The 24,555-nt window shown below is 33.9% G+C and overlaps 1 protein-coding gene across 1 annotated transcript; it reads right to left on the reverse strand.

Annotated features, from left to right (window-relative positions):
• Positions 1 to 19,157: 19,157 nt before the first annotated feature.
• LOC107057909 (uncharacterized) lies at positions 19,158 to 23,380 on the reverse strand. The gene is made up of 6 exons (XM_015303040.1): positions 23,184 to 23,380; positions 23,037 to 23,058; positions 22,201 to 22,491; positions 21,835 to 21,942; positions 19,721 to 19,820; positions 19,158 to 19,504 (listed from the first exon to the last, which is right to left on the reverse strand). The coding sequence occupies exons 1-6, from the start codon at positions 23,378 to 23,380 to the stop codon at positions 19,158 to 19,160; spliced, it is 1,065 nt and encodes a 354-aa protein (XP_015158526.1).
• Positions 23,381 to 24,555: the final 1,175 nt, after the last annotated feature.

Below are 24,555 nucleotides of genomic sequence, written 5' to 3' on the forward strand. Positions count from 1 at the left end.
ACCAAAAAGATCTATTATTTATACCACCTCAGCTAAACACATATAAAGAAAGCCTAGGACAAAGCAAAAAGACTTATAACCATATAACCAGAGCTTATATAGAGAACATCCACAAAATACAGACCTTTCTAAACCAAAATCCAAAGTCCAAAAATACAAAAAAACCCATGAAGATTACATTACACAAAATCTACAGGGATATAACAAGTTGATTGCACAACCAGGAACTAGCACCAATCTAGTAGGAACTTGCTACAACTATGGATTATTGAGTACTGTATATACCCAAACGGGAGACGAGATATCAACAATACCAGAGCTACATAAGGCCTTTATGCATTATAAAAGGATAACTAAAGGAACCCTTTTTAATATAAAGTTCTATTCAGCACCAGCAGAAATATTGTATGACGAAATTAAACCTATCATACAAGTGGAAAAAATCGGACTAACTAGAGAAATGGTAATACCAGAAAAAATAGAATGACAAGACGAGATACAAAAGATAGAGATACCAGAATTCTAAGCAAGAAAACGGATTATTAGAATAGCTACTATTTTGAACGATTTAACAACCAATTATTTAAATAGAAATTCAGTATGGAGCTATTATGCAAGAGAACAAACTATGATATATTCAAATTCTAGAGAAATCAGAGAAGCAGATATGGAAGAAATACGACAATGAATACTGAGCTTATTAAAACCAGAACAACAGCCAACTACAAGAGCAATACGGAAGAATTTCATTTCGCCAGAAATAATGACAAACTATTGCAAAACTATTGGACACAGATACCCAGATCATCAATTTTCAAAATGCTATGGAGAAGACAATGATAAATAGATGAAATATAGGATCTAGAACGAATTAATATTAATGATTTAGAATTAGAATACTCAGACTAATGATAAATTACGAATACTTCCAATATTGGCAAGAAACTATTGAAAATATAACCTTATTAGGAGACCTAATAAAAGAAATATAGAAATATATCAAAGAACCCAAGATAAACAATATATAGAATATATTCTAGAAAATATAAAAGAAATAATCAAATTAATACTCTTGAAAAAAGAATATTATGATAAAACTTTCTATACCTAAAAAGTACATAAATAATATTAAAGAAATATCGAGATTAAGACACTTAGCCAAAGAATATTACAATAAAAGCTTTAGTGAAAATTTAATATTATAAAATCGAAAAAGCATATGAACTCCGCACCCCCGAACTACTCCCCATAGGTTTTAACCCTGAAAGACATGACTAGTGGATCCGAATAAGCTAGAAGTTGAAGATCCTTGCCATGGAAAGTGAGGACATCACTCTTCAGTGTGGGAGTAAGACATAAGATTCCATGTTATAGCTCATGTGGTCTATCTCTGTTTATAATAAATATCCCCCGAAACAAACTAAGTTATTCTTAAAGGTTTATGAAGTTTTCTATACAATTTTAAGATCTGTTGACCAAGTTCATGATTTATGATTTTTCTTTATGGGTTTTTACCATGTTTTAGCTTGGTAATGCATATCATGCTTTTCTTCATATCCCCTTAAGATCATGTTTTATTGCATATCCCTCATACCTAGTACATTGTATGTACAAATGCATACTTGTGACTACAATGTCTAACTAATGTAGGGTCTGAAGAAATTCCTCCTCCCGGTCGTAGCTAGTTGCTTGGTCATTTAAAGTTCGAAGAGTTGGTGAGTCACTACAACAAATGAGATTTTTAGCTTCGAAATTATTAGGAACGATACAAAAAGCATCACTAATTATTCATCTTTTGTGAAAAAAAATTAATTTCGTGTTTAAATGCATGGGCAAAATACTTTTAGTGACGAAACTTATAGTTTCGTAGCGAAATTTTGTCCACTAAAGTTCCCCACCAAAAAAATATTTTGACGCAATTTATTAAGAATCATTAGTGATGAATTTGAAATTATAAGTCATACATTATATTATCGCTAATTATGCATCAAATTTGTGACAAATTATTATTTGTCTTAAGATTAGTAATATTTTTTTATACGGAAAAGTTTCGTCACAAAACATAATTTTTTACAATAGAGACAAATTAGTATCGTAGTTTAAGGTTGTAAGCTTTAGCCACATATATTTATGTTTATTAGTGACCTTGGTTTTTGTCACTAATAATATAAGCAATTAGTGACAATCATTTTATTGTCTCTAATCAATTTATGATTTGGTGACAACATAGTTTTGTCATAAAATATGCAATGTTTAAATAGTGATGATTAAATATTTATAGCCGAATAATTTAACTATTTTCTATGAAAAAATAATAGCGAAAAAAGTTATCTTTGGCTACACTTATTTATCATAATAAGTAAGGTTATATTGGTCCTGGCCAACTCGATCCATTAGCCATTTTTGCAAGTGGGTACTAGTTTTGGGTCGAACTATGATAAATGGGTCGGTCTAGAGCCGGGTTCGGTGTATTAGAGACGTTGTTGGGTCAATCCCATGATCCACCTAACTCTAGAAATTGGGCTACTCGAGCCAGGTCGGGTTTGGGTAATGAGCTTTATACGGACTGGCTTTATGGGCTAGTAATTTATTTTTTAAAGTTAAATTCTCCAACCTAAATTAAATTGAAAAGTTGAATTTTAATCATTTAGTGTAGTGTTATCCATTTAAATTTGAAACAATGGTAACCGTTATGAATTTAAAATTTAAAATTTGAAAGTTCAAATTTTTATTTAAACATAATTTTCTTTATCTATATTCCTACTTAGTTTTGCCTATTATTTTATTTCCAACTTTCATCTTTCATGTAATTAAATAAATTGAAATATTAATTAAAAAAAATGTAGTGTTATGAATTTGAAAGTTGAGTTATAATCATCAATAAGGTAGTGTTAATAATATAATTTAGAAATAATTTTAACCGTTGAGAATTTTAATTTGAAAGTTCAAATTTCATTTTCCACACAATCTTCTCTATCTATTTATACTTTTCAATCTAGTTCTTGTCTATTATTTTATTTTCAACTATGAAGTTTCAATATGTGTACTCAGTTTGTTTGAATCTAAAGTGTCACCACCAAAAAATGGATGTGATGACACTCTCTTATCCCACCAAGACAAGTTAGCCTAAAACCCAATACTTAATATAATAAAATGTGGAAGTAAAATAAGACTAAAAATTTAATAATAATTAAAAATGCGGATAAAAAAGTCAACTTAAATAAATCACCCAAAACCTGGTTGTCACGTTTACAAGACTCTAATGTATTGTAATAGATTTGAGAGAAATAAACAAGTCTTAGAAGATGTTGTCTCTAAAGTAGAACAGGATCATAAATAGGACTAAAAAGGTATACTGAGAAGACAATAAACTGCCTCACAAAATCCAAAGGAAGCCTCAAACAAGATGATAAGAGAGAGAATCATGAAGATCCCGACTCATAACCTACACAAATGTAGAAGTAAGAGTTGAGTACTGTAATACCCCAAAAATTTCTATGTTAAGATCCGAACCATTCTTCATTTGTGAATAAGATTACAGGTGATTCTTAAACTTCCCATATATGTAAAGGTAAATTCTTTAGTGTGTGAATGATTTTGAAAATCAATTAAGGCCACTAGAATCTCCTAGCACAAATTTGAGTTGTAAGTTTACTTACCTATAAAGTTTTGATGTAAGATTCTCTTTGGGTAAACTTCAAACTACCATATATCTTAGAATATAAAGAGTTATGTGGCCCATAACCTATAAAAGTATAACTATTTTAATCCTCTTTCCAACGCAACCAATTTCGCGTCGATCCATGGCTAAAGGAAAAAGTTATGACCATTTTAGTAACCTGATATAGTGTTGTAACAAATTAGCCGACGGAAAACATTAAAAAGGGTCATTTTGTCTTTTTACATATATGAAAACCCTAAAAGAATTTCTTGACTAATTCAAGACCCAAAACAATCAGATTTTCATCTATTAATCCATCATTCTCTTCTCTCTCAAACTCTAAGACAAAACCATAACGAAAAGTCAGTTTTTTTCAAGATTCATTCAATCTTTTTCATGATTCTTCTTCAATGTAAGTCTTTCTCCAAAAATTCCATTATTTTCAACTAAAATTACTCCATACAATTATGAATCACTAATGAAAATCATATTTCTTGGACATAGAGTTTCAAGATACTAATTCAAGAAATCTCAAGAAAGGTTTTCTTGATTTTTCTCCTTCAAGCTAGGGTTTCATGGCATCTAATCAAGTTCTTCTTCAAGATTCTTCAAGAACCTTGTTCTTCCAGGTATTTAAGACTATCATGGTGTTTGACTAATTCTTCCTCACGCCCTGCATCTACTTTCAAATCAGTAAAAGAGTAATCTAGGATTCTACCCCTACATTTGGTTATTGTTGAGATAAGTTGATTTGAGCTCTTGAATTCATGTTTCTTTTTGAAATTCTATTCCTAATTATTGAATTATTATATGTTATGCATTAAAAATCTTGAGTTGATTCATTGATGTCTATATTTCAGCATGAACCCTATGAATTGAGTATCTTTGAGAGAAGAAATATCGTTGAGTTATGAGTTTCCAGTTCTTGAGTCCTTGAGTTCTTGATTCTTGAGTTCTGAGTACTGAGTTTCTTATTGCTGTTAAGATTCCTGATTTGAGTCATTCATGTCCATAATTTCATATGAACTCTATGATTTGAGTTATAAATTTTGAAAAGCTTTTTGAAGCCAACACTTGAGTTTTAAATTAGTTTTTGAGGAAGTAAAGATGAGTTTTGAGAAAGAGTTTCTAAAACATGATTAGTATAACAATTGAGTATGCCATAAATTTATGAGCAGTATGGTATCAAGATATACCACCAATGTTTATGCAGATGACTTCCCGAGTCATCAAAGATCATATTAAAATATGATTTTGAAATGATTTTGAGAAAGAATTTTCAAGTATGAATTGAGTAAGAGTATAAGAGAACTATGTATTCCTAGAGGCATCAATTTTTACATTGATAAAAGATAAACTGAGATTTCTAAATAAGTTATGAGTTCAAAAGATATTTTGTAGTTACCTCTTTTAAGAGGGTAGTTTGAATTATTATCTCAAACCAGAGTAAGAGATATATTTTTAAACATATGAGTGTGAGTATATATTATTGAGAAGTATTGAGCTTCGATATGGGGGTGACTTCATACAACTCAAAGTCTTCATAAACCATGTATTCCAACATGGCTAAAGGGTTATACTTTTTAGATGATTCCTTATTGCTTTTTAATCATAACTTAGTGGATCCCGTTAGTTGAGATGTTCTATACCCTAGCAAGGTATATGATAGTTCTGGCAGCGTGGGCGAGATGTTGTATCATCACGTAGCTTATAGTGATGGTTGTTTGTTAGAAAATCTCTTAATAGAGTTAAAGTGTATTATATATATATATATATATATATATATATATATCACTTTTTATGTTGAGTTCTGAGATGAGAAAGTATTTTATAATCCTTTAAATTATTTAACTACTTTATTTCTTTACATTCAGTTTGAGTACATTGTTATCTATTGCAGTCCTTTATTTCAGCTATTTATTATTAAACTACATTACATACTCGTACATTCAACGTACTGATATCATTCAACCTGCATCTTTTAACTATGCAGATACAAGTTCTTAGGATCCTCTACAAGAGTCGGTTGAGATCAATTCTTCGCTCGTCGGCTTATAAGTTAGACCTCCTTACTTTTGAAGTACTCCAATTTTATGAGTTGTTAGTAGTAGTTATTTTGAGGAGTTGTGGGTCTTGTCCTAACACTCATCATTGTATAGCAAATGCTTCATAGATAGACAACTTTTGGAGAGTCTTTGAGTTTTAGATATTTTATTTAAAACTTATGTTTCATACTCAGTATATCAATTTCAGTTTTGAGATTCCGTATGTTGTTTTTAAATGTTTCTTTCAGTTTGATGCTTGTGTATGCATGAGTTAGTCTTTTATTTGTAGTCAACAAGGATGAGGGTTCACTTGGGGGCCAACAATGGTTTTCTAGTGTCGGCCACATCCAGGGTGTAGGCTCTAGGCATGACAAACTTGGTATTAGAGCACAAAGTTCAAGTGTCCTAGGGTGTCTATGGGGCAATTTCAGACAAGTTAAAGTCTTCATAAACCATGTATGCCAACAGGGGTAAAGGATTATACTTTTTAGATGATTCCTTATTGCTTTATAAGCATAACTTAGTAGATCCCGTTAGTTGAGGTGTTCTATACCCTGGCAAGGTATATGACAGTTCTGGCAACGTGGGCGAGACGATATATCATCACGTAGCTTATAGTGATGGTTGTTGGTTAGAAAATCTCTTAATAGAGTTAAAGTGTATTACATATATATATATATATATATATATTATATATATCACTTTTTATGTTTAGTTCTGAGATGAGAAAGTTATTTTTTAATCCTTTAAATGATTTAACTACTTTATTTCTTTACATTCAGCTTGAGTACATTGTTATCTATTACAGTCCTTTATTTCAGTTATTTATTATTCAACTATATTACATACTCGTACATTAAATGTACTGATATCATTCAACCTCCATCTTTTAATTATGCAGATACAAGTTCTTAGGATACTCCAGTTTTATGAGTTGTTAGTAGTAGTTATTTTGAGGAGTCGTGGGTCTTGTCCTGACACTCATCATTGTATATATATAGCATAGGTTTCATAGATAGACAACTTTTGGAGAGTCTTTGAGTTTTAGATGTTTTATTTAAAACTTATGTTTCATACTCAGTATATCCAACTCAGTTTTGAGATTCCGTAAGTTGTTTTTAAATGTTTCTTTCAGTTTGATGCATGAGTTAGTCTTTCGCTTGTAGTCAACAAGGATGAGGGTTAAATTCGGGGCCAACAATGGTTCTCTAGTGTCGACCACATCTAGGGTATAGGCTCTGGACATGACAAACTTGGTATCAGAGCACAGAGTTCAAGTGTCCTAGGGTGTCTATGAAGTTGTGTCAAGATGATCTTGTTTATGGTTGTGAGGGCCCTATTTCTACAAATGAGGGACTACAAACATTTAAGAAACGTATCCCTTATTTCATACTCTAAATCGTGCAATATAACTTTGTCATAAGGAACTTATTCAAAATTCATGCATTTCTCATATCCAATCGACTACCCCTCATACTCAAGGTAGTTGAAAAGCAAAGCCAGATCCTTATCGATGGGTTACTCTCAGAAAAAGTCTTGAGAAAGTCATGAGACTGTAGAGGGCCTTGAGAGAAACCCGATAGTAAGTTAAGTGTTGAGTTTCAAAAGAATGCACTTTTATTCGTACGAGTCGTGCCTTCGAGCTAAAGTGAGATGTATTCCCAAAGTTTATTCCCTAAACCTTGTGTCAGTTGAAACCCTTATAGGGAAGTGTGTTTTAGAGCTTGGGTAGTGTTTTCACCTGAAAATATAGTATGAGTTATGAGATTATAAGTAGTAGTAGTAAAAGTGCCCAAAGTTAGAAGAAATGCATGCAAAGATGCAATAATATAAGAAAGAGAGATAGTGATAAGGCAAGCTATGTTATTATAGTCATGCACCCTGTAAGTTAATAATGAGGAATTTTCCCTTATGGGTAGATTAAGAAGTGACGAGTTTGTGTAGATTGCATGATAAGATGTAGAGTAAGAGTTACTTGTATGGATGAGTTAGAAGTATACTTTAACTAGAAAGGAGTGTGTGATGATGTGTCATTGTGTTAGTAACAACCACGTGTAAGTGTGGAATAGAAGAGTAGGACAATTCATGAGGTCATAGCTCTAAACTAGGCTTATGATTTTAAGGGAGAACCCATAATATTTAGAGGGTTACAAAACAAATTGGGCATTTATGAATTGGTAAGTAGAACTTCTTAAGTTGTGAAAGAAAGTGCGGCGGTAAATTGTAAGTATGAAAACTGAGGTAAAGATTGGCTACTTGTCATGAGGTCTTAGTGGGCGAGTGTGTCTTAATTTTTATCTAGCAGTTTGAAGTTAGTATAGTAAGGGAGGAATCATACTGATATCCGTGTTCAAAAATAAAATTAAGCTAAAATTTGAGATAAGTGTCGTGATCAAAAGAATGGCAACATGAGGGTGATGATGTTAGTATTGAGATCTGATCTAGTAGACTTGACATAGAGTAGGTGATGAATTGAGATGTTAGTAGGCAAGTTCAAAAGTCAGAAAAATATCAAGACTAACTCCTTCCCCTTCAATCCTCATTTTAACCATCATTCGAGGATGAATGATCAAAGAGGGAGATGTTGTAACACCCCGAAAATTTCTAAGTTAAGATCCAAACCATTCTTAATTTATGAATAAGATCGTACCAGGTGATTCATAAATTTCTCATATATGTAAAGGTAAATTCTTTAGTGTGTGAATGATTTTGAATATCAATTAAGGTCACTAGAATCTCCTAGCACAAAGTTGAGTTGAAAGTTTCTTTACCGATTAAGTTTTGATGTAAGATTCTCTTTTGCTCAATTTCAAATGACCATATCTCTTAGAATATAAAGAGTTACGTGGCCCAACACCTATCAAATTAATTGTACTTGAATCCTCTTTCCAACGCCACAAATTTTGCATCCATCCAAGTTTTGAGGAAAAAGTTATGACCATTTTAGTAACCTGATACAGTGTTGTGATGAATTAGCCGACGGGAAAACATTAAAAAGGGTCATTTTTGTCTTTTTATGTCTAAGAAACCCTAAATGATTTTTTTTACTAATTAAATACCCAAAACAATCATGTTTTCATCTATTAATCAATCATTCTCTTTTCTCTCAAACTGTAAGACAAAACACTAAGGAAAATCCAATCTTTTTCAAGATTCTCCTTCAATGTAAGTTTTTCTCCAAGAATTCCATTCTTTCCAACTAAAATTCCTACATAAAATTATGAATCACTAACTAAAATCATAATTCTTGGCCATAGAGTTTCAAGAAATTAATTCAAGAAATCTCAAGAAAGGTTTTCTTGATTTTCTCTAGGGTTTGAAGGTTTCTAATCAAGTTCATCTTCAAGATTCTTCAAGAACCTTGTTCATCCAGCTATGTAAGGCTATCATAGTGTTGGATCATTTCGTCCTCACACCCTACATCTACTTTTAAATTAGTAAATGACTAATCTAGAATTCTACCCCTTGATTTAAACATATACTGCTTATGACTTGAAGTACGTGGTGGAGAACAATGTGCCCGAGTTATACTATTTGAAGTGGCTAAATATTTACTAGGTTGCAGCGTGCAAGACTACATAGAATCAACCTCAATAAAGATATGAAATGTATTTATACCTCAACACCTTAACGCCCAATGGACTGTGCCGCATAGGTACGTTGTCTAATCCATCCTAACTTTTACATTTATCTTATTGTGATACTTCATAGCACAAAAGAGAAGAAAAGAATTACACGATTACATATACATAACATTTGATGATTCTTTTAATTGTACACATTAGGTTAGTATTGAAAGAAAATGCGCCCATCATGCTGCTCAGAAAACTGGACCCCTCAAATTGTTTATGCAATGGGACATAGTTGATTTGTAGAAGCTTTGACGAGAATGTCATGCATGCAGAAAAAACAACATGTCAATATGTTGTAAACCTGATGTTTACTCAAACAATACAACTATAACCACTCCCCTTCCCCTTTTAAAACAGATACAGGTGCCCGAGTTATACTATTTGAAGTGGCTAAATATTTACTAGGTTGCAGCGTGCAAGACTACATAGAATCGACCTCAGTAAAGATATGATCAGTTTTTATACCTAGACACCTTAACTCTCAATGGACTCCGCTGCATATGTACGTTGTCTAATCCATCCTAACTTTTACAGTTATCTTATTGTGATACTTCATAGCACAAAAGAGAAGAAAAGAATTACATTATTACATATACATCACAATTGATGATTCTTTAAATTTTATACATTAGGTTTGTTTTGAAAGAAAATGCGCCCATCATGCTGCTGAGAAAACTGGACCCCTCAAATAGCTCATGCAATGGGACATGGTTGATTTGTAGAGGCCTTGACGAGAATGTCATACATGCAGAAAAAACAACAGGTCAATATTCCACAAACTACGTGTTTACTCAAAAAATACAAGTATGACCCCCCCCCCCCCCCCATGAAAATGAAGGATACCCATTCAAATTTATTCATAAATAATTTCCAATACATCTATGTTTTTGCAGTGATGATACATAAAGCTAAAGGTCAAACGATATCAAATGTCAGAGTATACCTACCACAACATGTTTTCAAGCATGGAAACCTATACGTTGCACTATCTAGAGGAATATCTATGCCAACAAACAAAGTGCAGATCATGACTGAACAACCAAATTGATGCACCGGGACATACACAAGAAATATTGTCAACAAGAAAGTATTAGGTGAGATTTGGTTAATACCAAAATTGTAAGAAATCAAACTGGAAAAAACATACACTACACATGTAGCTAATGAAAATTATATTGGACGAATTCTTAGGTTTAGTGGAAGAGGAGAAGATATGAAAAACACCAGACAGCTACCACAGAAGACATTACTTTTGTGTATATAAAGTTATTCAAATACAGGGAACACTCATCATTAATCACATAACCATGGGAAGATTTACACTATCTCATTAAAAGCAAGCTCACACAATCAATATGGATCCCAAGTGCCATTTCATCAAAAACACAACAAAGCATATTCATCACACCATCTCATGAAGTCAAATATGGCATCTCCATACTAGAATGCACAACAACATGAGGAACATGTTAATCATGAAAAATCCATTTTATATAAAGTAAGAATCTTTCAAAAACATGCAAAACATAAGGAGATCATGGAAATTTCTAAAACATTCATGACCCCTAGATATAGAACAAGCCCAAAGAGGAACTCTTGCTCTCAAATTAGAATAGGAATAGCAGAAAAGATGAGGATATCAAGTCTCTCAATCAATGTTGCTACTCAAGCACATGATCTCCCCCTTGGGATTAAGATCCTTTTTACCAAAAAAAAAAACCTCAAATACAACTACTTTCAACAAACTCTAGGCATTTCTAAGACCTATTATAACCCTACTAGGCTCTAAAATAAATAGAGGTCTAATAACCATGCATCCAAACCCTACCAAGGTTAACAAAAGTACTCTAAGGGACAAGGAAATTATAGGACACACATAACATCCAAGACTCCAAAATCATAAAATGGGTCAAGGAGAACTTATCATTTTTGGCTAGAGGAGAAATGGGAAGGGACATAAGGATATTGGGACATCTCATTCACCCTTGGACTCCCAATTAAGCACCTTCAACTAACACCCTTCATATATCCTCTATAAACTCTAGAGGATCTTCCTCCATCTTTGACCCATAGAAATTGGAAATCTCTATCCCAATTTGAGTCAACTAATGAAAACCATACCTAATCCTCTCATTTGACATTAAGTCAATAGGAACTTTAGGATCTTGAGGAGAAGCTCCTTGATCATCATAGTTTTCTTTAAACCCACTGGTGCAAGCTTCTTGAGTAGTCATATCTTGTAGATCACCGTAAAAGGATTAGAAAAAAGACTCTATAAGGTTAAAATCTATCGCACGACTCAAAGAATGAAGAAGTGAAGTTTTTCCTAACATATGATAGCCTCCTATTCATAAAATGTAGTGCACTTCACATTTATGAACAAGACTCTACTAGATGTGGTATGAGACATCCTAAAAACCATCCCAAAAAACTTATGCTTTGATACCACGTTTTTCACGACCCGGGGTTATCCCCTAGAAGTAACACGGCGTAATTGACCCCGAAGGAATCGCATACAAGCCTCATAGCATACATGAACATGAAAGCATAGGAAAATAGAGCGAAATTTAAAACTTTTCTTACAATCGAAGTCTCTTCTAAAATGAAAGAGAATCTATGACACTATGTCTCAAACTATTTATTCTACTTGGAATAAAATTCTTGAAATACAAATCTTAGGGACATGGCCCTTACAACAAAAATCTAAAATATAATAGAAAGACAATAAAGGACATAAGGTTGAGCCCTCGAATACAATGATGACTCACCAATCTTCTTCTTCTTGATCTCCTTTGAACCTAGCCATGAGGATGGAATCTAATATCTTTAAAGCATACAATAATAGAAAATGTAGAAAGATGGGGTTAGCACAAAAAGTACTAAGTATGGAAGCCATGCACAAAACCATTAAAACATGCATGAAAAGGGACATTTCATTTTAAATCATGCTATATGCCATTTTTGGACATCGTGTTTGAAATAGTTGGAGAATGCAACCAATAAGGCAACTCACATACATTTCATTATAACATGAGAGATATCATTATAATAACAAGCCTAGTCTCCAACATCAACATAACACAAATCCCAATCTTCACAATACATAACCTCCAATCATAGAGTAATACAAAGTCAAATACCAAGATCAACTCATCATTAAGTAATCATCACATAAGGAACCCCTAAGAAACACTTGTGCAATGTATGGTTGGCATCCCATAATACCAACCCTACTAAGTACTCCTTTGAAGCTACTTTAGTCATGCTTTTCATCTTTAGACCTCATTAAAATCAATAGTCACAAATAACGATATAGTTATGTACATTACTTGAATTATAAGGTAAGTTATTCATAACAACTATACATTCAATATACATGCATGCATTCAAATCTCATCACAACACAAAGGAACCATCCCATGACATCCTACTAAGTCTACTTGTGCAATGTGGGAGTGAACTCCGATACCCCCAATCCTATTAAGTAAACTCACCAAGAAGTCATAGTATAGTTCATGCCTCATTCATTATCTTTACTATTAAGGGAAAAGTTGCCATAACCGACATAGACCATGTGAGCTACATGGAATCCGGTGTCGTCTAACCCCACACCAAAAGAAGGTGTCCTACTTACCTAAAGTAGAACTAAATGTATAGCTATAAGGTGGATCCACTAGCTAAAGACCTATGTGGGAACATAGTTATGGATAGGGAGATTGCTTCTAGAAACCTGACCTATTGCATTGGCGGAGGAGCTTTCATCTCATGAGTTGACTTTGATGACCCAACGTATCGCATTGGCAGAAGGGCCTTTACCTCATTGTCCATATATCCTCGGTGCTTAGCATTATTTCCCAAATTATACATAATTATTCTTTGAATTGTATTTACATGTGTGAAGGAATACTTTGCCCTTCGTTCAATACAATTCATCAAAATAGATCATAGATTCATTAAAGGTGAGAATGTACTTTCAACTTTAGAATCAACATTAGTATGTGAGAATAACTTTCACACCAACATCATGTGTTCTCATGAGAATGGACTTTCAATCAACACAATAGGATCATCATGGTATTGTATATTTAATGCATAATAATGTGTAAAGGTGCATATGAGAACTATACTTTCAATTAACACCATTGATACATCATAATCATGTTTATGCAAGGAGTGTGTGTAATTGTCCTTGCAATGACACAATCAACAACATTATCATCCTAGAAACTTCATTCATAATTAAGTTTAAGGGTAAGGGAAGAATGGTCTTTCAACAATACCACAATATACACAATATTCATAGGGCCTTCAACTTCCAAGTAAATCATGAATTCACACACAATCTTGTCAACATGCACAAACCTTTACAATATTCCCTTCAAAGGCTATGGACCAACTCATCCCAAGCATATAGCAATAGCATATTATATAAGGGAATACCATGACCCAACAACTCATCAATACCTTAATCACACCATGATTGGCACATTATACTTCAAGTATTCATTAACATGCATATAATATAACGATCAAGTCAATTCATGTTTAGAAGAATTACCCTAAACCAATTCAAGTCTAGGTGAACTAAACTAAGGCATTACATGAAGAAATTCATCATTCTTGGAGTATCACATTTAAACCCTCAACTGGCCTCTTTGATGGCACAACCCTAGACTATATCAATTCACCTTAGAAATCTTACGTTAATCAAGTATACATGTAAAATCACACTTAGATCATCCAATTACATCATAATTAACTCACATCCAATCAATTGGACCAACTTGCAAAACCATCACATAATGTAAAGAAGAACCATAGCTAGGGTTGGGAAAAACTCATGGATTCTTTGGAATTCAAGTTAAAATAATCTAAAATCAGTAGTATCATCAATAAAAAAAACATAATTTAACCTTTAAGAACAAGTTTGAAAGAAATCCATGGGGTTGAGTTGAAACCCTAGCTAATTGGGTTTTCTATAATTGAGTTAAAAGCTTTTGAAAGGGCTCCTTGGGTGATAGCTTCCCAAGGATGAAGAACTCCCATACCTTAGTCTAGAATCCAACAAATTTCGTGTAGAAAATCTCCCTTCTTGAAGCTCTAACTTGGTTTCCTTCTTGGTTCTTCAATGGAGTTTCTAGAGAGAAGATTCTTGGAGGGGAAAGTAGTTGGGTTTTGATTTGGGGTCTTGAGTTATAATGAGCTAATGAGGTTTTTAATACATTAAAATACTTTATATATATGAAATAAACCCATATTAATCAACCCCTATTTAAAAAAAACTAAAAACGAATTACCTAAACTAACCCACCTATTGGCCGACTTTGGGCAGATTAGAGGTGCAATCCACGCCCCATGGACCTACGGTCCGACAAATGATCTACTGGGCGTGCTGAAGGTCCGTGGTGTTGACCTTCAGCTCCTCAACCAGGCCTTGAACCACTCCCCATGACCTACGGGGCGTCACTCCATCTACTGGCCGTGATTGGCCATCCGTGGTTCACTCATTTTGGCAGCTTTTTGTGTTCTAAGCAGCCTTGGGGGTTAGGCTTTAGGGTCCCCCTCAAGGACCCTTGGTTGGTATTTGGGGGGGTCATACCTTGACGTTTAACCCCTAGACACCTCAATCTAAGATCGAGAAGTCAATATACAACCTAAAACCAAACACCAAACTCAAAAGCTCACACGTTAGGCTCTTGTTTCACCTATTAGTTTCCATTAGACTCTAGTTTGGTCTTACTAGTTTTCCGGGTTGTTACATTATCTCCCCCTTAGGAACATTCGTCCTCGAATGACACTTGAAACACTTAATGGAATTAAAGACTCAAGACTAGCAGCCCATCATGCATGAAACATCAATAATGCACAACTAAAAATACATTATTTACAATGTGCACTTGTTCAAGGAGGGACCATCAACTCCAATTTAACATGATCAATGCAATACAAGGAATTATCAACCATACCTAAACAACCTATTTATGCATGAGATTATCATCACTTGTCATGTTCAATGAGGAACTACCATATCCTAACTAAAACATGTCAATTTATTCTTCTCATGAAATACAATAGGCAACTCTTACTCAAAGCACCACAACATGAGGGAAACAATTCACATAAACTCATTTTCTTTCAAAACACAAGTTTTCATGAACATGCATTATATACAAAGAAGTCATGGCAACATATAAGCACATAACAACAATATTAGCTAGGCATACCATCTCCCCCTTAGGAGTGAGCCTATACCATCAGTTATAAACATCATTAATCACATAGTCACAGGAAGAATTACATTTTCTCATTAAAAGCAAGCTCACACAATCAACATGGAGCCTAAGTGCCATTTCATCAAAAACACAACAAAGCATGTTCATCACACCATCTCATGAAGTCAAATATGTCATCATGCACAACAACATGAGGAATATGTAAATAATGAAAATCCATTTTATACAAAGTAAGAATCTTTCAAAAACATGCAAACCATAAGAAGATCGTGGAAATTTCTAAAACACTCATGACCCCTAGATATAGTACAAACCCAAAAAGGAACTCTTGGTCTCAAGCTAGAATAGGAATAGAAGAAAAGATGAGGATATGGGGATTCTCAATCAATGTTGCTACTCAAGCACATGATCTCCCCCTTCGAAGTAACCCCCTTTTTACAAAAAAAACCTCAAATACTACTCCGTTCAACAAACTCTAGGCATTTATAAGACCCTTTATAACCCTACCGAGCTCTAAAACTAATAGAGGTCTAATAACCATGAATCCAAACCCTACCAAGGTCAACAAAAGTAACTCTAAGAAACAAGGAAATTATAGGACACACATAACATCCAAGACTCCAAAATCATGAAATGGGTCAAGGAGTACTCATCATTTTAGGCTAGAGGAGAAATTGGAGGGGACATAAGGATATTGGGACATCTCATTGGCCCTTGGCCTCCCAATTAAGCACCTTCAACTAACACCCTTAATATTTCCTCTATAAACTCTAGAGGATCTTCCTCCATCTTTGACCCATAGATATCCAGAATCTCTATCCCAACTTGAGTCAACCAATGAAAACCATTCCTAATCCGCTCACTTGACATTAAGTCAACAGGAACTTGGGGAACTTGAGGAGAATCTCCTTGATCATCATAGTTTTCTTCAATCCCACCGGTGCAAGCTTCTTGAGTAGTCATATCTTGTAGATCATCAGATAAGGATTAGAAGAAAGACCCTATAAGTTTAACTCTATCGCACAACTCAAAGAATGAAGAAGTGAAGTTTTTCCTAACATTTGATAGCCTCCTATTCATAAAATGTGGCGCGCTTCACATTTATGAACTAGACTCTATTAGATGTGGTTTGAGACATCCTTAAAACCATCCCAAAAACCTTAGGCTCTGATACCACGTTTGTCACGACCCGAGGTTACCCTCTAGAAGTAACACGGCGTAGTTGACCCCGAAGGGGTCGCATACAAGCCTCATAGCATACATGAACATGAAAGAAAAGGAAAATAGAGCGGAATTTAAAACTTTTCTTACAATCAAAGTCTATTATAAAATGAAAGAGAATCTATGACACTATGTCTCAAACCATTTATTATACTTGGAATAAACTATTGAAATACAAATCTTAGGGACACGACCCTTACAACAAAAGTCTAAAACATAATAGAAAGACAATAAAGGATATAAGGTTGAGCCCTCGAATACAATGAGGACTCACCAATCTTCTTCTTCTTGATCTCCTATGAATCTAGCCACAAGGATGGAATCCAATTTCTCCAAAGCCTACACTTATAGAAAATGTAGAAAGATGGGGTTAGCACAAAAAGTACTAAGTATGGAAGCAATGCACAAAAACATTAAAACATGCATGAAAAGGGACATTTCATTTTAAATCATGCTATATGCCATTTTTGGACATCGTGTTTGAAATAGTTGGAGAATGCAACCAATAAGGCAACTCACATACATTTCATTATAACATGAGAGTTATCATTATAATAGCAAGCCTAGTCTCCAACATCAACATAACACAAATCCCAATCTTCACAATACATAACCTCCAATCATAGATTAATACAAACTCAAATACCAAGAACATCTCATCATTAAGTAATCATCAGATAAGGAACCCCTAAGAAACACTTGTGTAATGTATGGTTGGCATCCCATAATACCAACCCTACTAAGTACTCCTTTAAAGCTACTTTAGTCATGCTTTTCATCTTTAGACCTCATTAAAATCAATAGTCACAAATAAGGAAATAGTCAAGTACATTACTTTAATTATAAGGAAAGTCATTCATAACAACTATCCATTATATATGCATGCATGCATTCAAATCTCATTATAACACAAAGGAACCATCCCATGACATCCTACTAAATCTACTTGTGCAATGTGGGAGTGAACTCCCATACCCCCAATCCTACTAAGTAAACTCACCAAGAAGTCATAGTATAGTTCATGTCTCATTCATTATCTTTATTATTTAGGGAAAAGTTGCCATAACCGACATAGACCATGTGAGCTACATGGAATCCGGTGTCGTGTAACCCCACACCGAAAGAAGGTGTCCTACTTGCCTAAGGTAGAACTAAATTTATAGCTATAAGGTTGATCCACTAGCTAAAGACCTATGTGGGTACATAGTTATGGGATAGGGAGATTGCTTCTAGAAACCCGGCCTATTATATTGGTGGAGGAGCTTCCGTGTCATGAGCTCACTTAGATGACCCAACCTATTGCATTGGCGGAAGAGCCTTTACCTCATTGTTCATATCCACTCGGTGCTTATCATTATTTTCCAAATTATACATAATTATTGTTTGAATTTTATTCACATGTATGAAGGAATACTTTGCCCTTCGTTCAATACAATTCATCAAAATAGCTCATTGATTCATTAAAGGTGAGAATGTACTTTCAACTTTAGAATCAACATTAGTATGTGAGAATAACTTTCACACCAACATCATGTGTTCTCATGAGAATGGACTTTCAATCAACACAATAGGATCATCATGGTCTTGTATATTTCATGCATAATAATGTGTAAAGCTACATATGAGAACTATACTTTCAATTAACACCATTGCACTACAAAAAGAATTATTTTTAGTGACAAACAAAATCGGTCGCTAAGTAGCTTATTCCGTCGCTATTTATGTTTAGCGACGGAATAGCGACAAAATATTGTTCGTCTCTATATTGCGCGTAGCTAACCATTTAGTGACGAAAAAATTGAATCCATCACAAACTGAGCGACGAATTTGCGACGAAAGTTATCTGTTGGCAAGATTAGCAACGGAAAAATCTGTCACTATTTTTGTAATTTATGTCGCTGTTCCTGTAACTTATTTCATCGTCTCAACATATTGGCGACCAAATTATTGTCGCTAATTTTGTCACCAATTTCTTTAGCGACAAAAAAATTCGTCGTGTATTTTAAATTTTATCCCTCATTTTATATATTATTTCATCGTTTCATCATATAGGGCGACCAAATATTTTGTCGCTAATTTCATCTCCATTCATTTAGCGACGAAATAATTTGTCACAAATCTATCAATATTTTTTATTTGTGTAATTAAATACACATTTTCAAACACATATTATATAATCATAAAATTAACTTAATCCGTAGAAATTAATACTCTACAAGATCCAAAGTACATAGCTAAGTGAAAATTATATTACTAAGTTCAAAATATCCCCAATGATAAAATTTCAAGCAAAATATATAGCTGAAAGCATTTGCAACAAAATCTAGCCAACAAAAACTAACTAAGAGAGACTAGAGAGCCACAATCATTCCTCAGAAACCGATGCCCGATCCTCATCGATATTTGTTGCAGTTGGAAAAGGAATTACAGGTGCAATAGTTGATGGATGGTTGGTAGGAGAGTCTGGCTGAGATGAGGCTGGAGAAATCAAACCACGTATCTGCTCTACAAATATAGGAAGCAAGTGATTAGTTAGCGAAGGAATCATTCGCACCACTAACTCATCCACATTTTCTGTCGGTGTTGTTTGAGCATTTGGACATGGTACTGTGCCAGAAGCATCAGATCCAGAAGAGACACGAAAATTTGGTCCATAAAATACTTTTTCTTGAGCTCCAAGACCATATATCCTTCTTTTATTTTCCCCTCCCGCTGCTTGATAATATGCTTTCCATTGTTCAACATCAGATTGAGTTTATGTTTGGTTCTGTAATATTTCTTCATATTTTTCCTGCAAAAGAGTGAAAATAGTGAAATTATTTATTTATAACAACAATAGACACATCCAGACTCAACTAACAGCAATGAGTTCTCATGTGTTTAAAAAATTATGCATTTAAAAAGGTCTAAGAATAAAAACAGACAAACTGTGCAAAACAAAGTTCACGTGAGTAAATTTTGAACAAACCAACATCAAATATCGAAAGCGGAATTCCAGATCAACACCAAATATTGAAATCTGAAAAAACTGCACTTGAGAAACAACTATTTAAACTGCAATGCCTACTTCTACTGATCCCAATATCTTTGCCAGGCTTAAGTGTCTAGAGAAGGAGAACACAACTCATAAAAAGCACTGACTGAAATGTATTGAAAGAAGAATTACAAATCAATACTAGTCCTCATGTTGATCTCGTGAACAATAATCTAGGAGAGGAGCTGGAGAAGTTGAGGAATGGTCAGATAAGTATGAGGGTAGAACTTGAGAAGTTGAAAGAATGGTTAGATAAGTCTGAGGGTCAGAAAACATAGATCTTTCTTTCCTAATTTGCTAGGCTGCGGAAAGGAAAATGTCTTTCTTTCCTAGTTGCTGCAGTCAAGATCCTAATCCATAATTTTACTTGTGATATTCCAAAACCACAGATAATGTCTTTCACCTAGTAAACTTCAGTAGTTTTCCTATTGTTTAACCATAATTCCCCACCTTTGGAAACAATAGTATATTGGCAGTTAACAACATTGGTTTTCCTTCATTCACGTGGTGATAAGAGTTGACAGTTGAACCAGTTGGCGAATTAAATATGCATATACTTATTTTTCGTACAGTGCACATCCTAAGAGGACTTAGTGTTGGTCTGGGAATTAATTTTTCGTACAGTGCACATCCTAAGAGGACTTAGTGTTGGTCTGGGAATTAATTTTTCGTACAGTGCACATCCTAAGAGGACTTAGTGTTGGTCTGGAAATTAATTTTTCATATGCTGAGCAGTGGAGACCCATTACTGAAGAAGTTATGTATGTTGTAGGAAGACTTACATGTATCTTCTGTTATGGTCCTAGCAGCAATGACACTAGAAATAGGCCACAATTGGTGGAGTCGCCATATTGTGTGGCTGGCTCAGTCCAGGATTGGATTGGAAGGTGGAAAGCGAGATTTCTATGGAAGGAGAAGCTTTGATTGCAAAGTCTGCTTCTAGTTTAAATGATGAGACGGAGGCTTATCTTCAACTATGGACCTAGTATATTATCTTTTTCCATCAAATACAAAAATATGAATTCTAGTACATGTTTAAATTATGATCTTCTTAACAGATTGAAATTGAGAAAAATTAATTGAAATCTGAAAAAATTGCACTTGAGAAACAACTACAATTCCTACTTCTACTGATCCTGATATCTTTGTCAAGCTTAAGTCTAGAGAAGGAGAGCACAACTCTCAAAATTGAACTGAAAATAAAGATTATAGAAAGGGATTTGAGCACTCAAACAACATAAACTGCCAGCAAAGAGCAGTTGGAAAGCATAAAAAAACATAAATGAGCATAGTAAAAGAGCCCAGGAAGCTAAGGTTCAAATGGTGAACTGAAAATAAAACAGATAGTTCTTTCTCTAAACCTATCTTGTGTTGTTTTTCATTTCTGTATAGACACATTGATGTGAATAAAAAAGAAGAAAAATAATAATGGTCTGTGAACTTTGTCATTAGCAGGAGGATTTAACAGTGGTTGCTGACAGGCTTCCAGAATGCCAGAAAACAATTGCATCCCTTGGGAAACAACTACAATGTCTAGCTACTCTGATCAATTGTGTTCCAATCAAAATCAAAATAAAAAATAACAGAAGCTAGAACGAAAATAAAGGGGAAGCACCTGCAACTTATTCTAATCAAAATCAATACCGACAATAACAATGAAGCTTGAAAAGGGGAATGCTTGCTAGATCGAGATAAAACATTTTATCTAGATTTGTATAAAATAAACACAACAACAATATAAAATTAAGAAATTGAGTTCACAAGAAATCTCCATTCCCTTTTGAAGAGATGTCACCAAAAGGGGCAAGAACCTTCAGATTTTTGAGAAGTAAGAAGAGATATAGGCATTACTAGGATCATCAACTCATGTATTATCAACAGTAAGAAGAGATATAATGAACAGTGGACCAAGACTGAAAAGAACACAACAATTGAAACTAATAACACCAGCCACAAATGAAGAGATTAGAAAGCACATTGGGATCAGCAGTAATAATATTGAACTTACATGCACGATTCGAGCTCGTTCACCAACAAAAGATTTTCCATCATTACCATGTGCATGGACATGCAAATGTATCTCACTTGGTGTTGGATCGTGACCATTTTTAATAGCCTATACCAGAAAAAAAAATGAAGTACATGAAAATATAAAAGTATGGTATAGTGTAATTCAAGACCATATTTGTTAGTTCATAACAAAGTAAGGTTAGCTAGGAGACACATCCACATCAGCACTACATCGACATTAACAAATGTTTTTTCTTGTTCACAAAATTCTAGAAAATCCTTAGAGATAAAACTTGAATGCTAACTCAATTGCAAATAGTCACTGTGACACAAGTAAATGAAGGGTACGTGAAAATATAATTACAAGTCTCTTACGATGCTCTCCAATGGTAATAGAGCCTCCCGTGTTGAGTTCCTTTGGCAACTGCATTATGACCGCCACAACCGATTTCTTGTAATTTATTTTTGACTTTTCAATAACCTCAAGTTTCTTCCAAATACTCATCCAACTTTCCCATATTTCTTCTGAAATATATTTTGGCCGTTTTCCTTCTTTCTTTAAGACAGAAATGAAATCACCGTACCTTCTCGCTCCCTTCCTTCGCCATTGTATCTTCACTTGACTATCAATGGAAGGATCCCAATAGAATTCCTTCTGAAATAGTTTTATAAATAACAACATCAGTATCCAAACTATAAAACTGATGAACCTTTTTAATTAAAATGCTGAAATATTATACCTCGAATTACACTAGATAAAAATATTTTGTTTCTTGTGGGACACTTTTCCAATTAGTTCCCTTGGGATCAAGCTAATTTTGAAAGACTCGCATATTCGGTTAGAGAAAGTACTTGAAGGTTCCAACCTGGAAAAAATTGAAGATATTATATGAACTCTTTGATACAGAAATTCATAGTATATTAATAATAATAGTGCAAGCACACACTAATTCGGCAGCAGAAAGAAAAACTGAGTTAAAGAATTTCTCTCTTTTAAGAAATATTCAGATTCTTTCACACATGTCATGGACCAAACTGAACTTGAGAATGTCCAGCAGTAGGAAAAACAGAAGTTTGAGAATGCCTTCCAACTATATAAACAACTATCTTATTTCTTGAGTTTACCTGCTCATGCTAAAAATGAGGTACATTTAGAAAAATTTCAACCAAAGTTGAAGCATGTCATACACAAAAAGATACTAGTAGATTTAAGAAATTAGAGCTGCAAAGCACATAAAAGATACAACAATCAAGCACTGTTTTTCCACAAGAAACAAATAACATCCAAAACATATTACTATAAACAAACGTCATTAAAGACATTGTAGCACATTACTATGAATACACTAGTCTGTATCTATTTCTTCTTCGAACTCCTCATCATCCTCTTCAGATTCATTCTCAGTTTCATACTCGTCTTCTGTAAATTCTTCATCTAATTCATGATGCTCTGGAAACAATCCGTAATCCATTGGTTCATCCATTTCAATTGCCTCCCCATTTGGATCATGCATAAGTATAGTTTCATCAACAATAATATTCATATCTATCTCATGAAATTCAACTTCTTCAACTTGAAATGGAAGATTTGGTTCTGGTATTGTGATCACTCACTCGTCAGGTAATTCAATGGCATCTCGAGGGTTGACTTTTAATATAGCTAACCAATCATCCTTGTCCTTCTTTGTGCTAGGATAAGACATATAACACACTTGAGTTGCTTGCATCGCAAGAATAAAAGGTTCATATTTTTTAAATCGGCGACGATGATTAACATCGACCAATTTATACTGATTATGCACCTTAACACCAATATTTAATGCCGGATCAAACCATTCACACTTGAATAACATAACTTGCTTTAAAGGTGCTCTACGGTATTCCACTTGTATAATTTCTTGAATCCTTCCATAGTAATCACCCATATTTGGATCAGAGATACAAACTCCACTATTCATTGTTGATCTTGCACTACCGCGATGTACTGTGTGAAATTTGTATCCATTAACAAAACACACTGGATAAGAATACACACTTATTAATGGTCCATGAGCAAGACTACGCAAGTATTCATTTTCAATATGGTTGGATCGAACCTATTTAAAAAAAATATGATAAGATTTAGTCAAATTCACAAGACAATTCGACACATTATATTTTAAATGATAGTGATGATTTAATTAGGCTTACATATTCCTTGAACCATACAGAAAAATATGTTTCGAGACTGTCATCTATTTGATCTTGAGATAGATTCGGAAACTCTTCTTGCAAACGTTGCACATACATGCTTCATTGCAACAAAATAAGTCAAAAATAAATTCATAATATATGGACAAATTTATTATATGAAAGAAGTATAACCTTAAAATTTTACCTCACAAACGGCTCAACCTCTTGACAATTTAGAAGAATATAAGTTTGGGCAGCCTTAATTTTCTCTAAGAGACAAATCTCTCTTTTTGGCTTCTACCCGATAACCTTCCTGGATGGGTGAATATTGATAAATTTTCTTCAGCATCTTTCATAACACCACCATCATCATTACGGGACACATTATGATGACGTGACATAACATGAGGTTCAAAATAATGAGAAAAGAATTGTGTTGATTCGGCAATCAAGTATGCTTCACAAATAGAACCCTTAACACTAGTTTTGTTGCCTATCATATTTTTAAGAGTTCGAAGGTACCTATATACGTAAGAAATTAAATTAT

Source organism: Solanum tuberosum, unplaced genomic scaffold (assembly GCF_000226075.1).
Source record: "Solanum tuberosum cultivar DM 1-3 516 R44 unplaced genomic scaffold, SolTub_3.0 scf00002, whole genome shotgun sequence".
Classification (NCBI taxonomy): domain Eukaryota; kingdom Viridiplantae; phylum Streptophyta; class Magnoliopsida; order Solanales; family Solanaceae; genus Solanum; species Solanum tuberosum.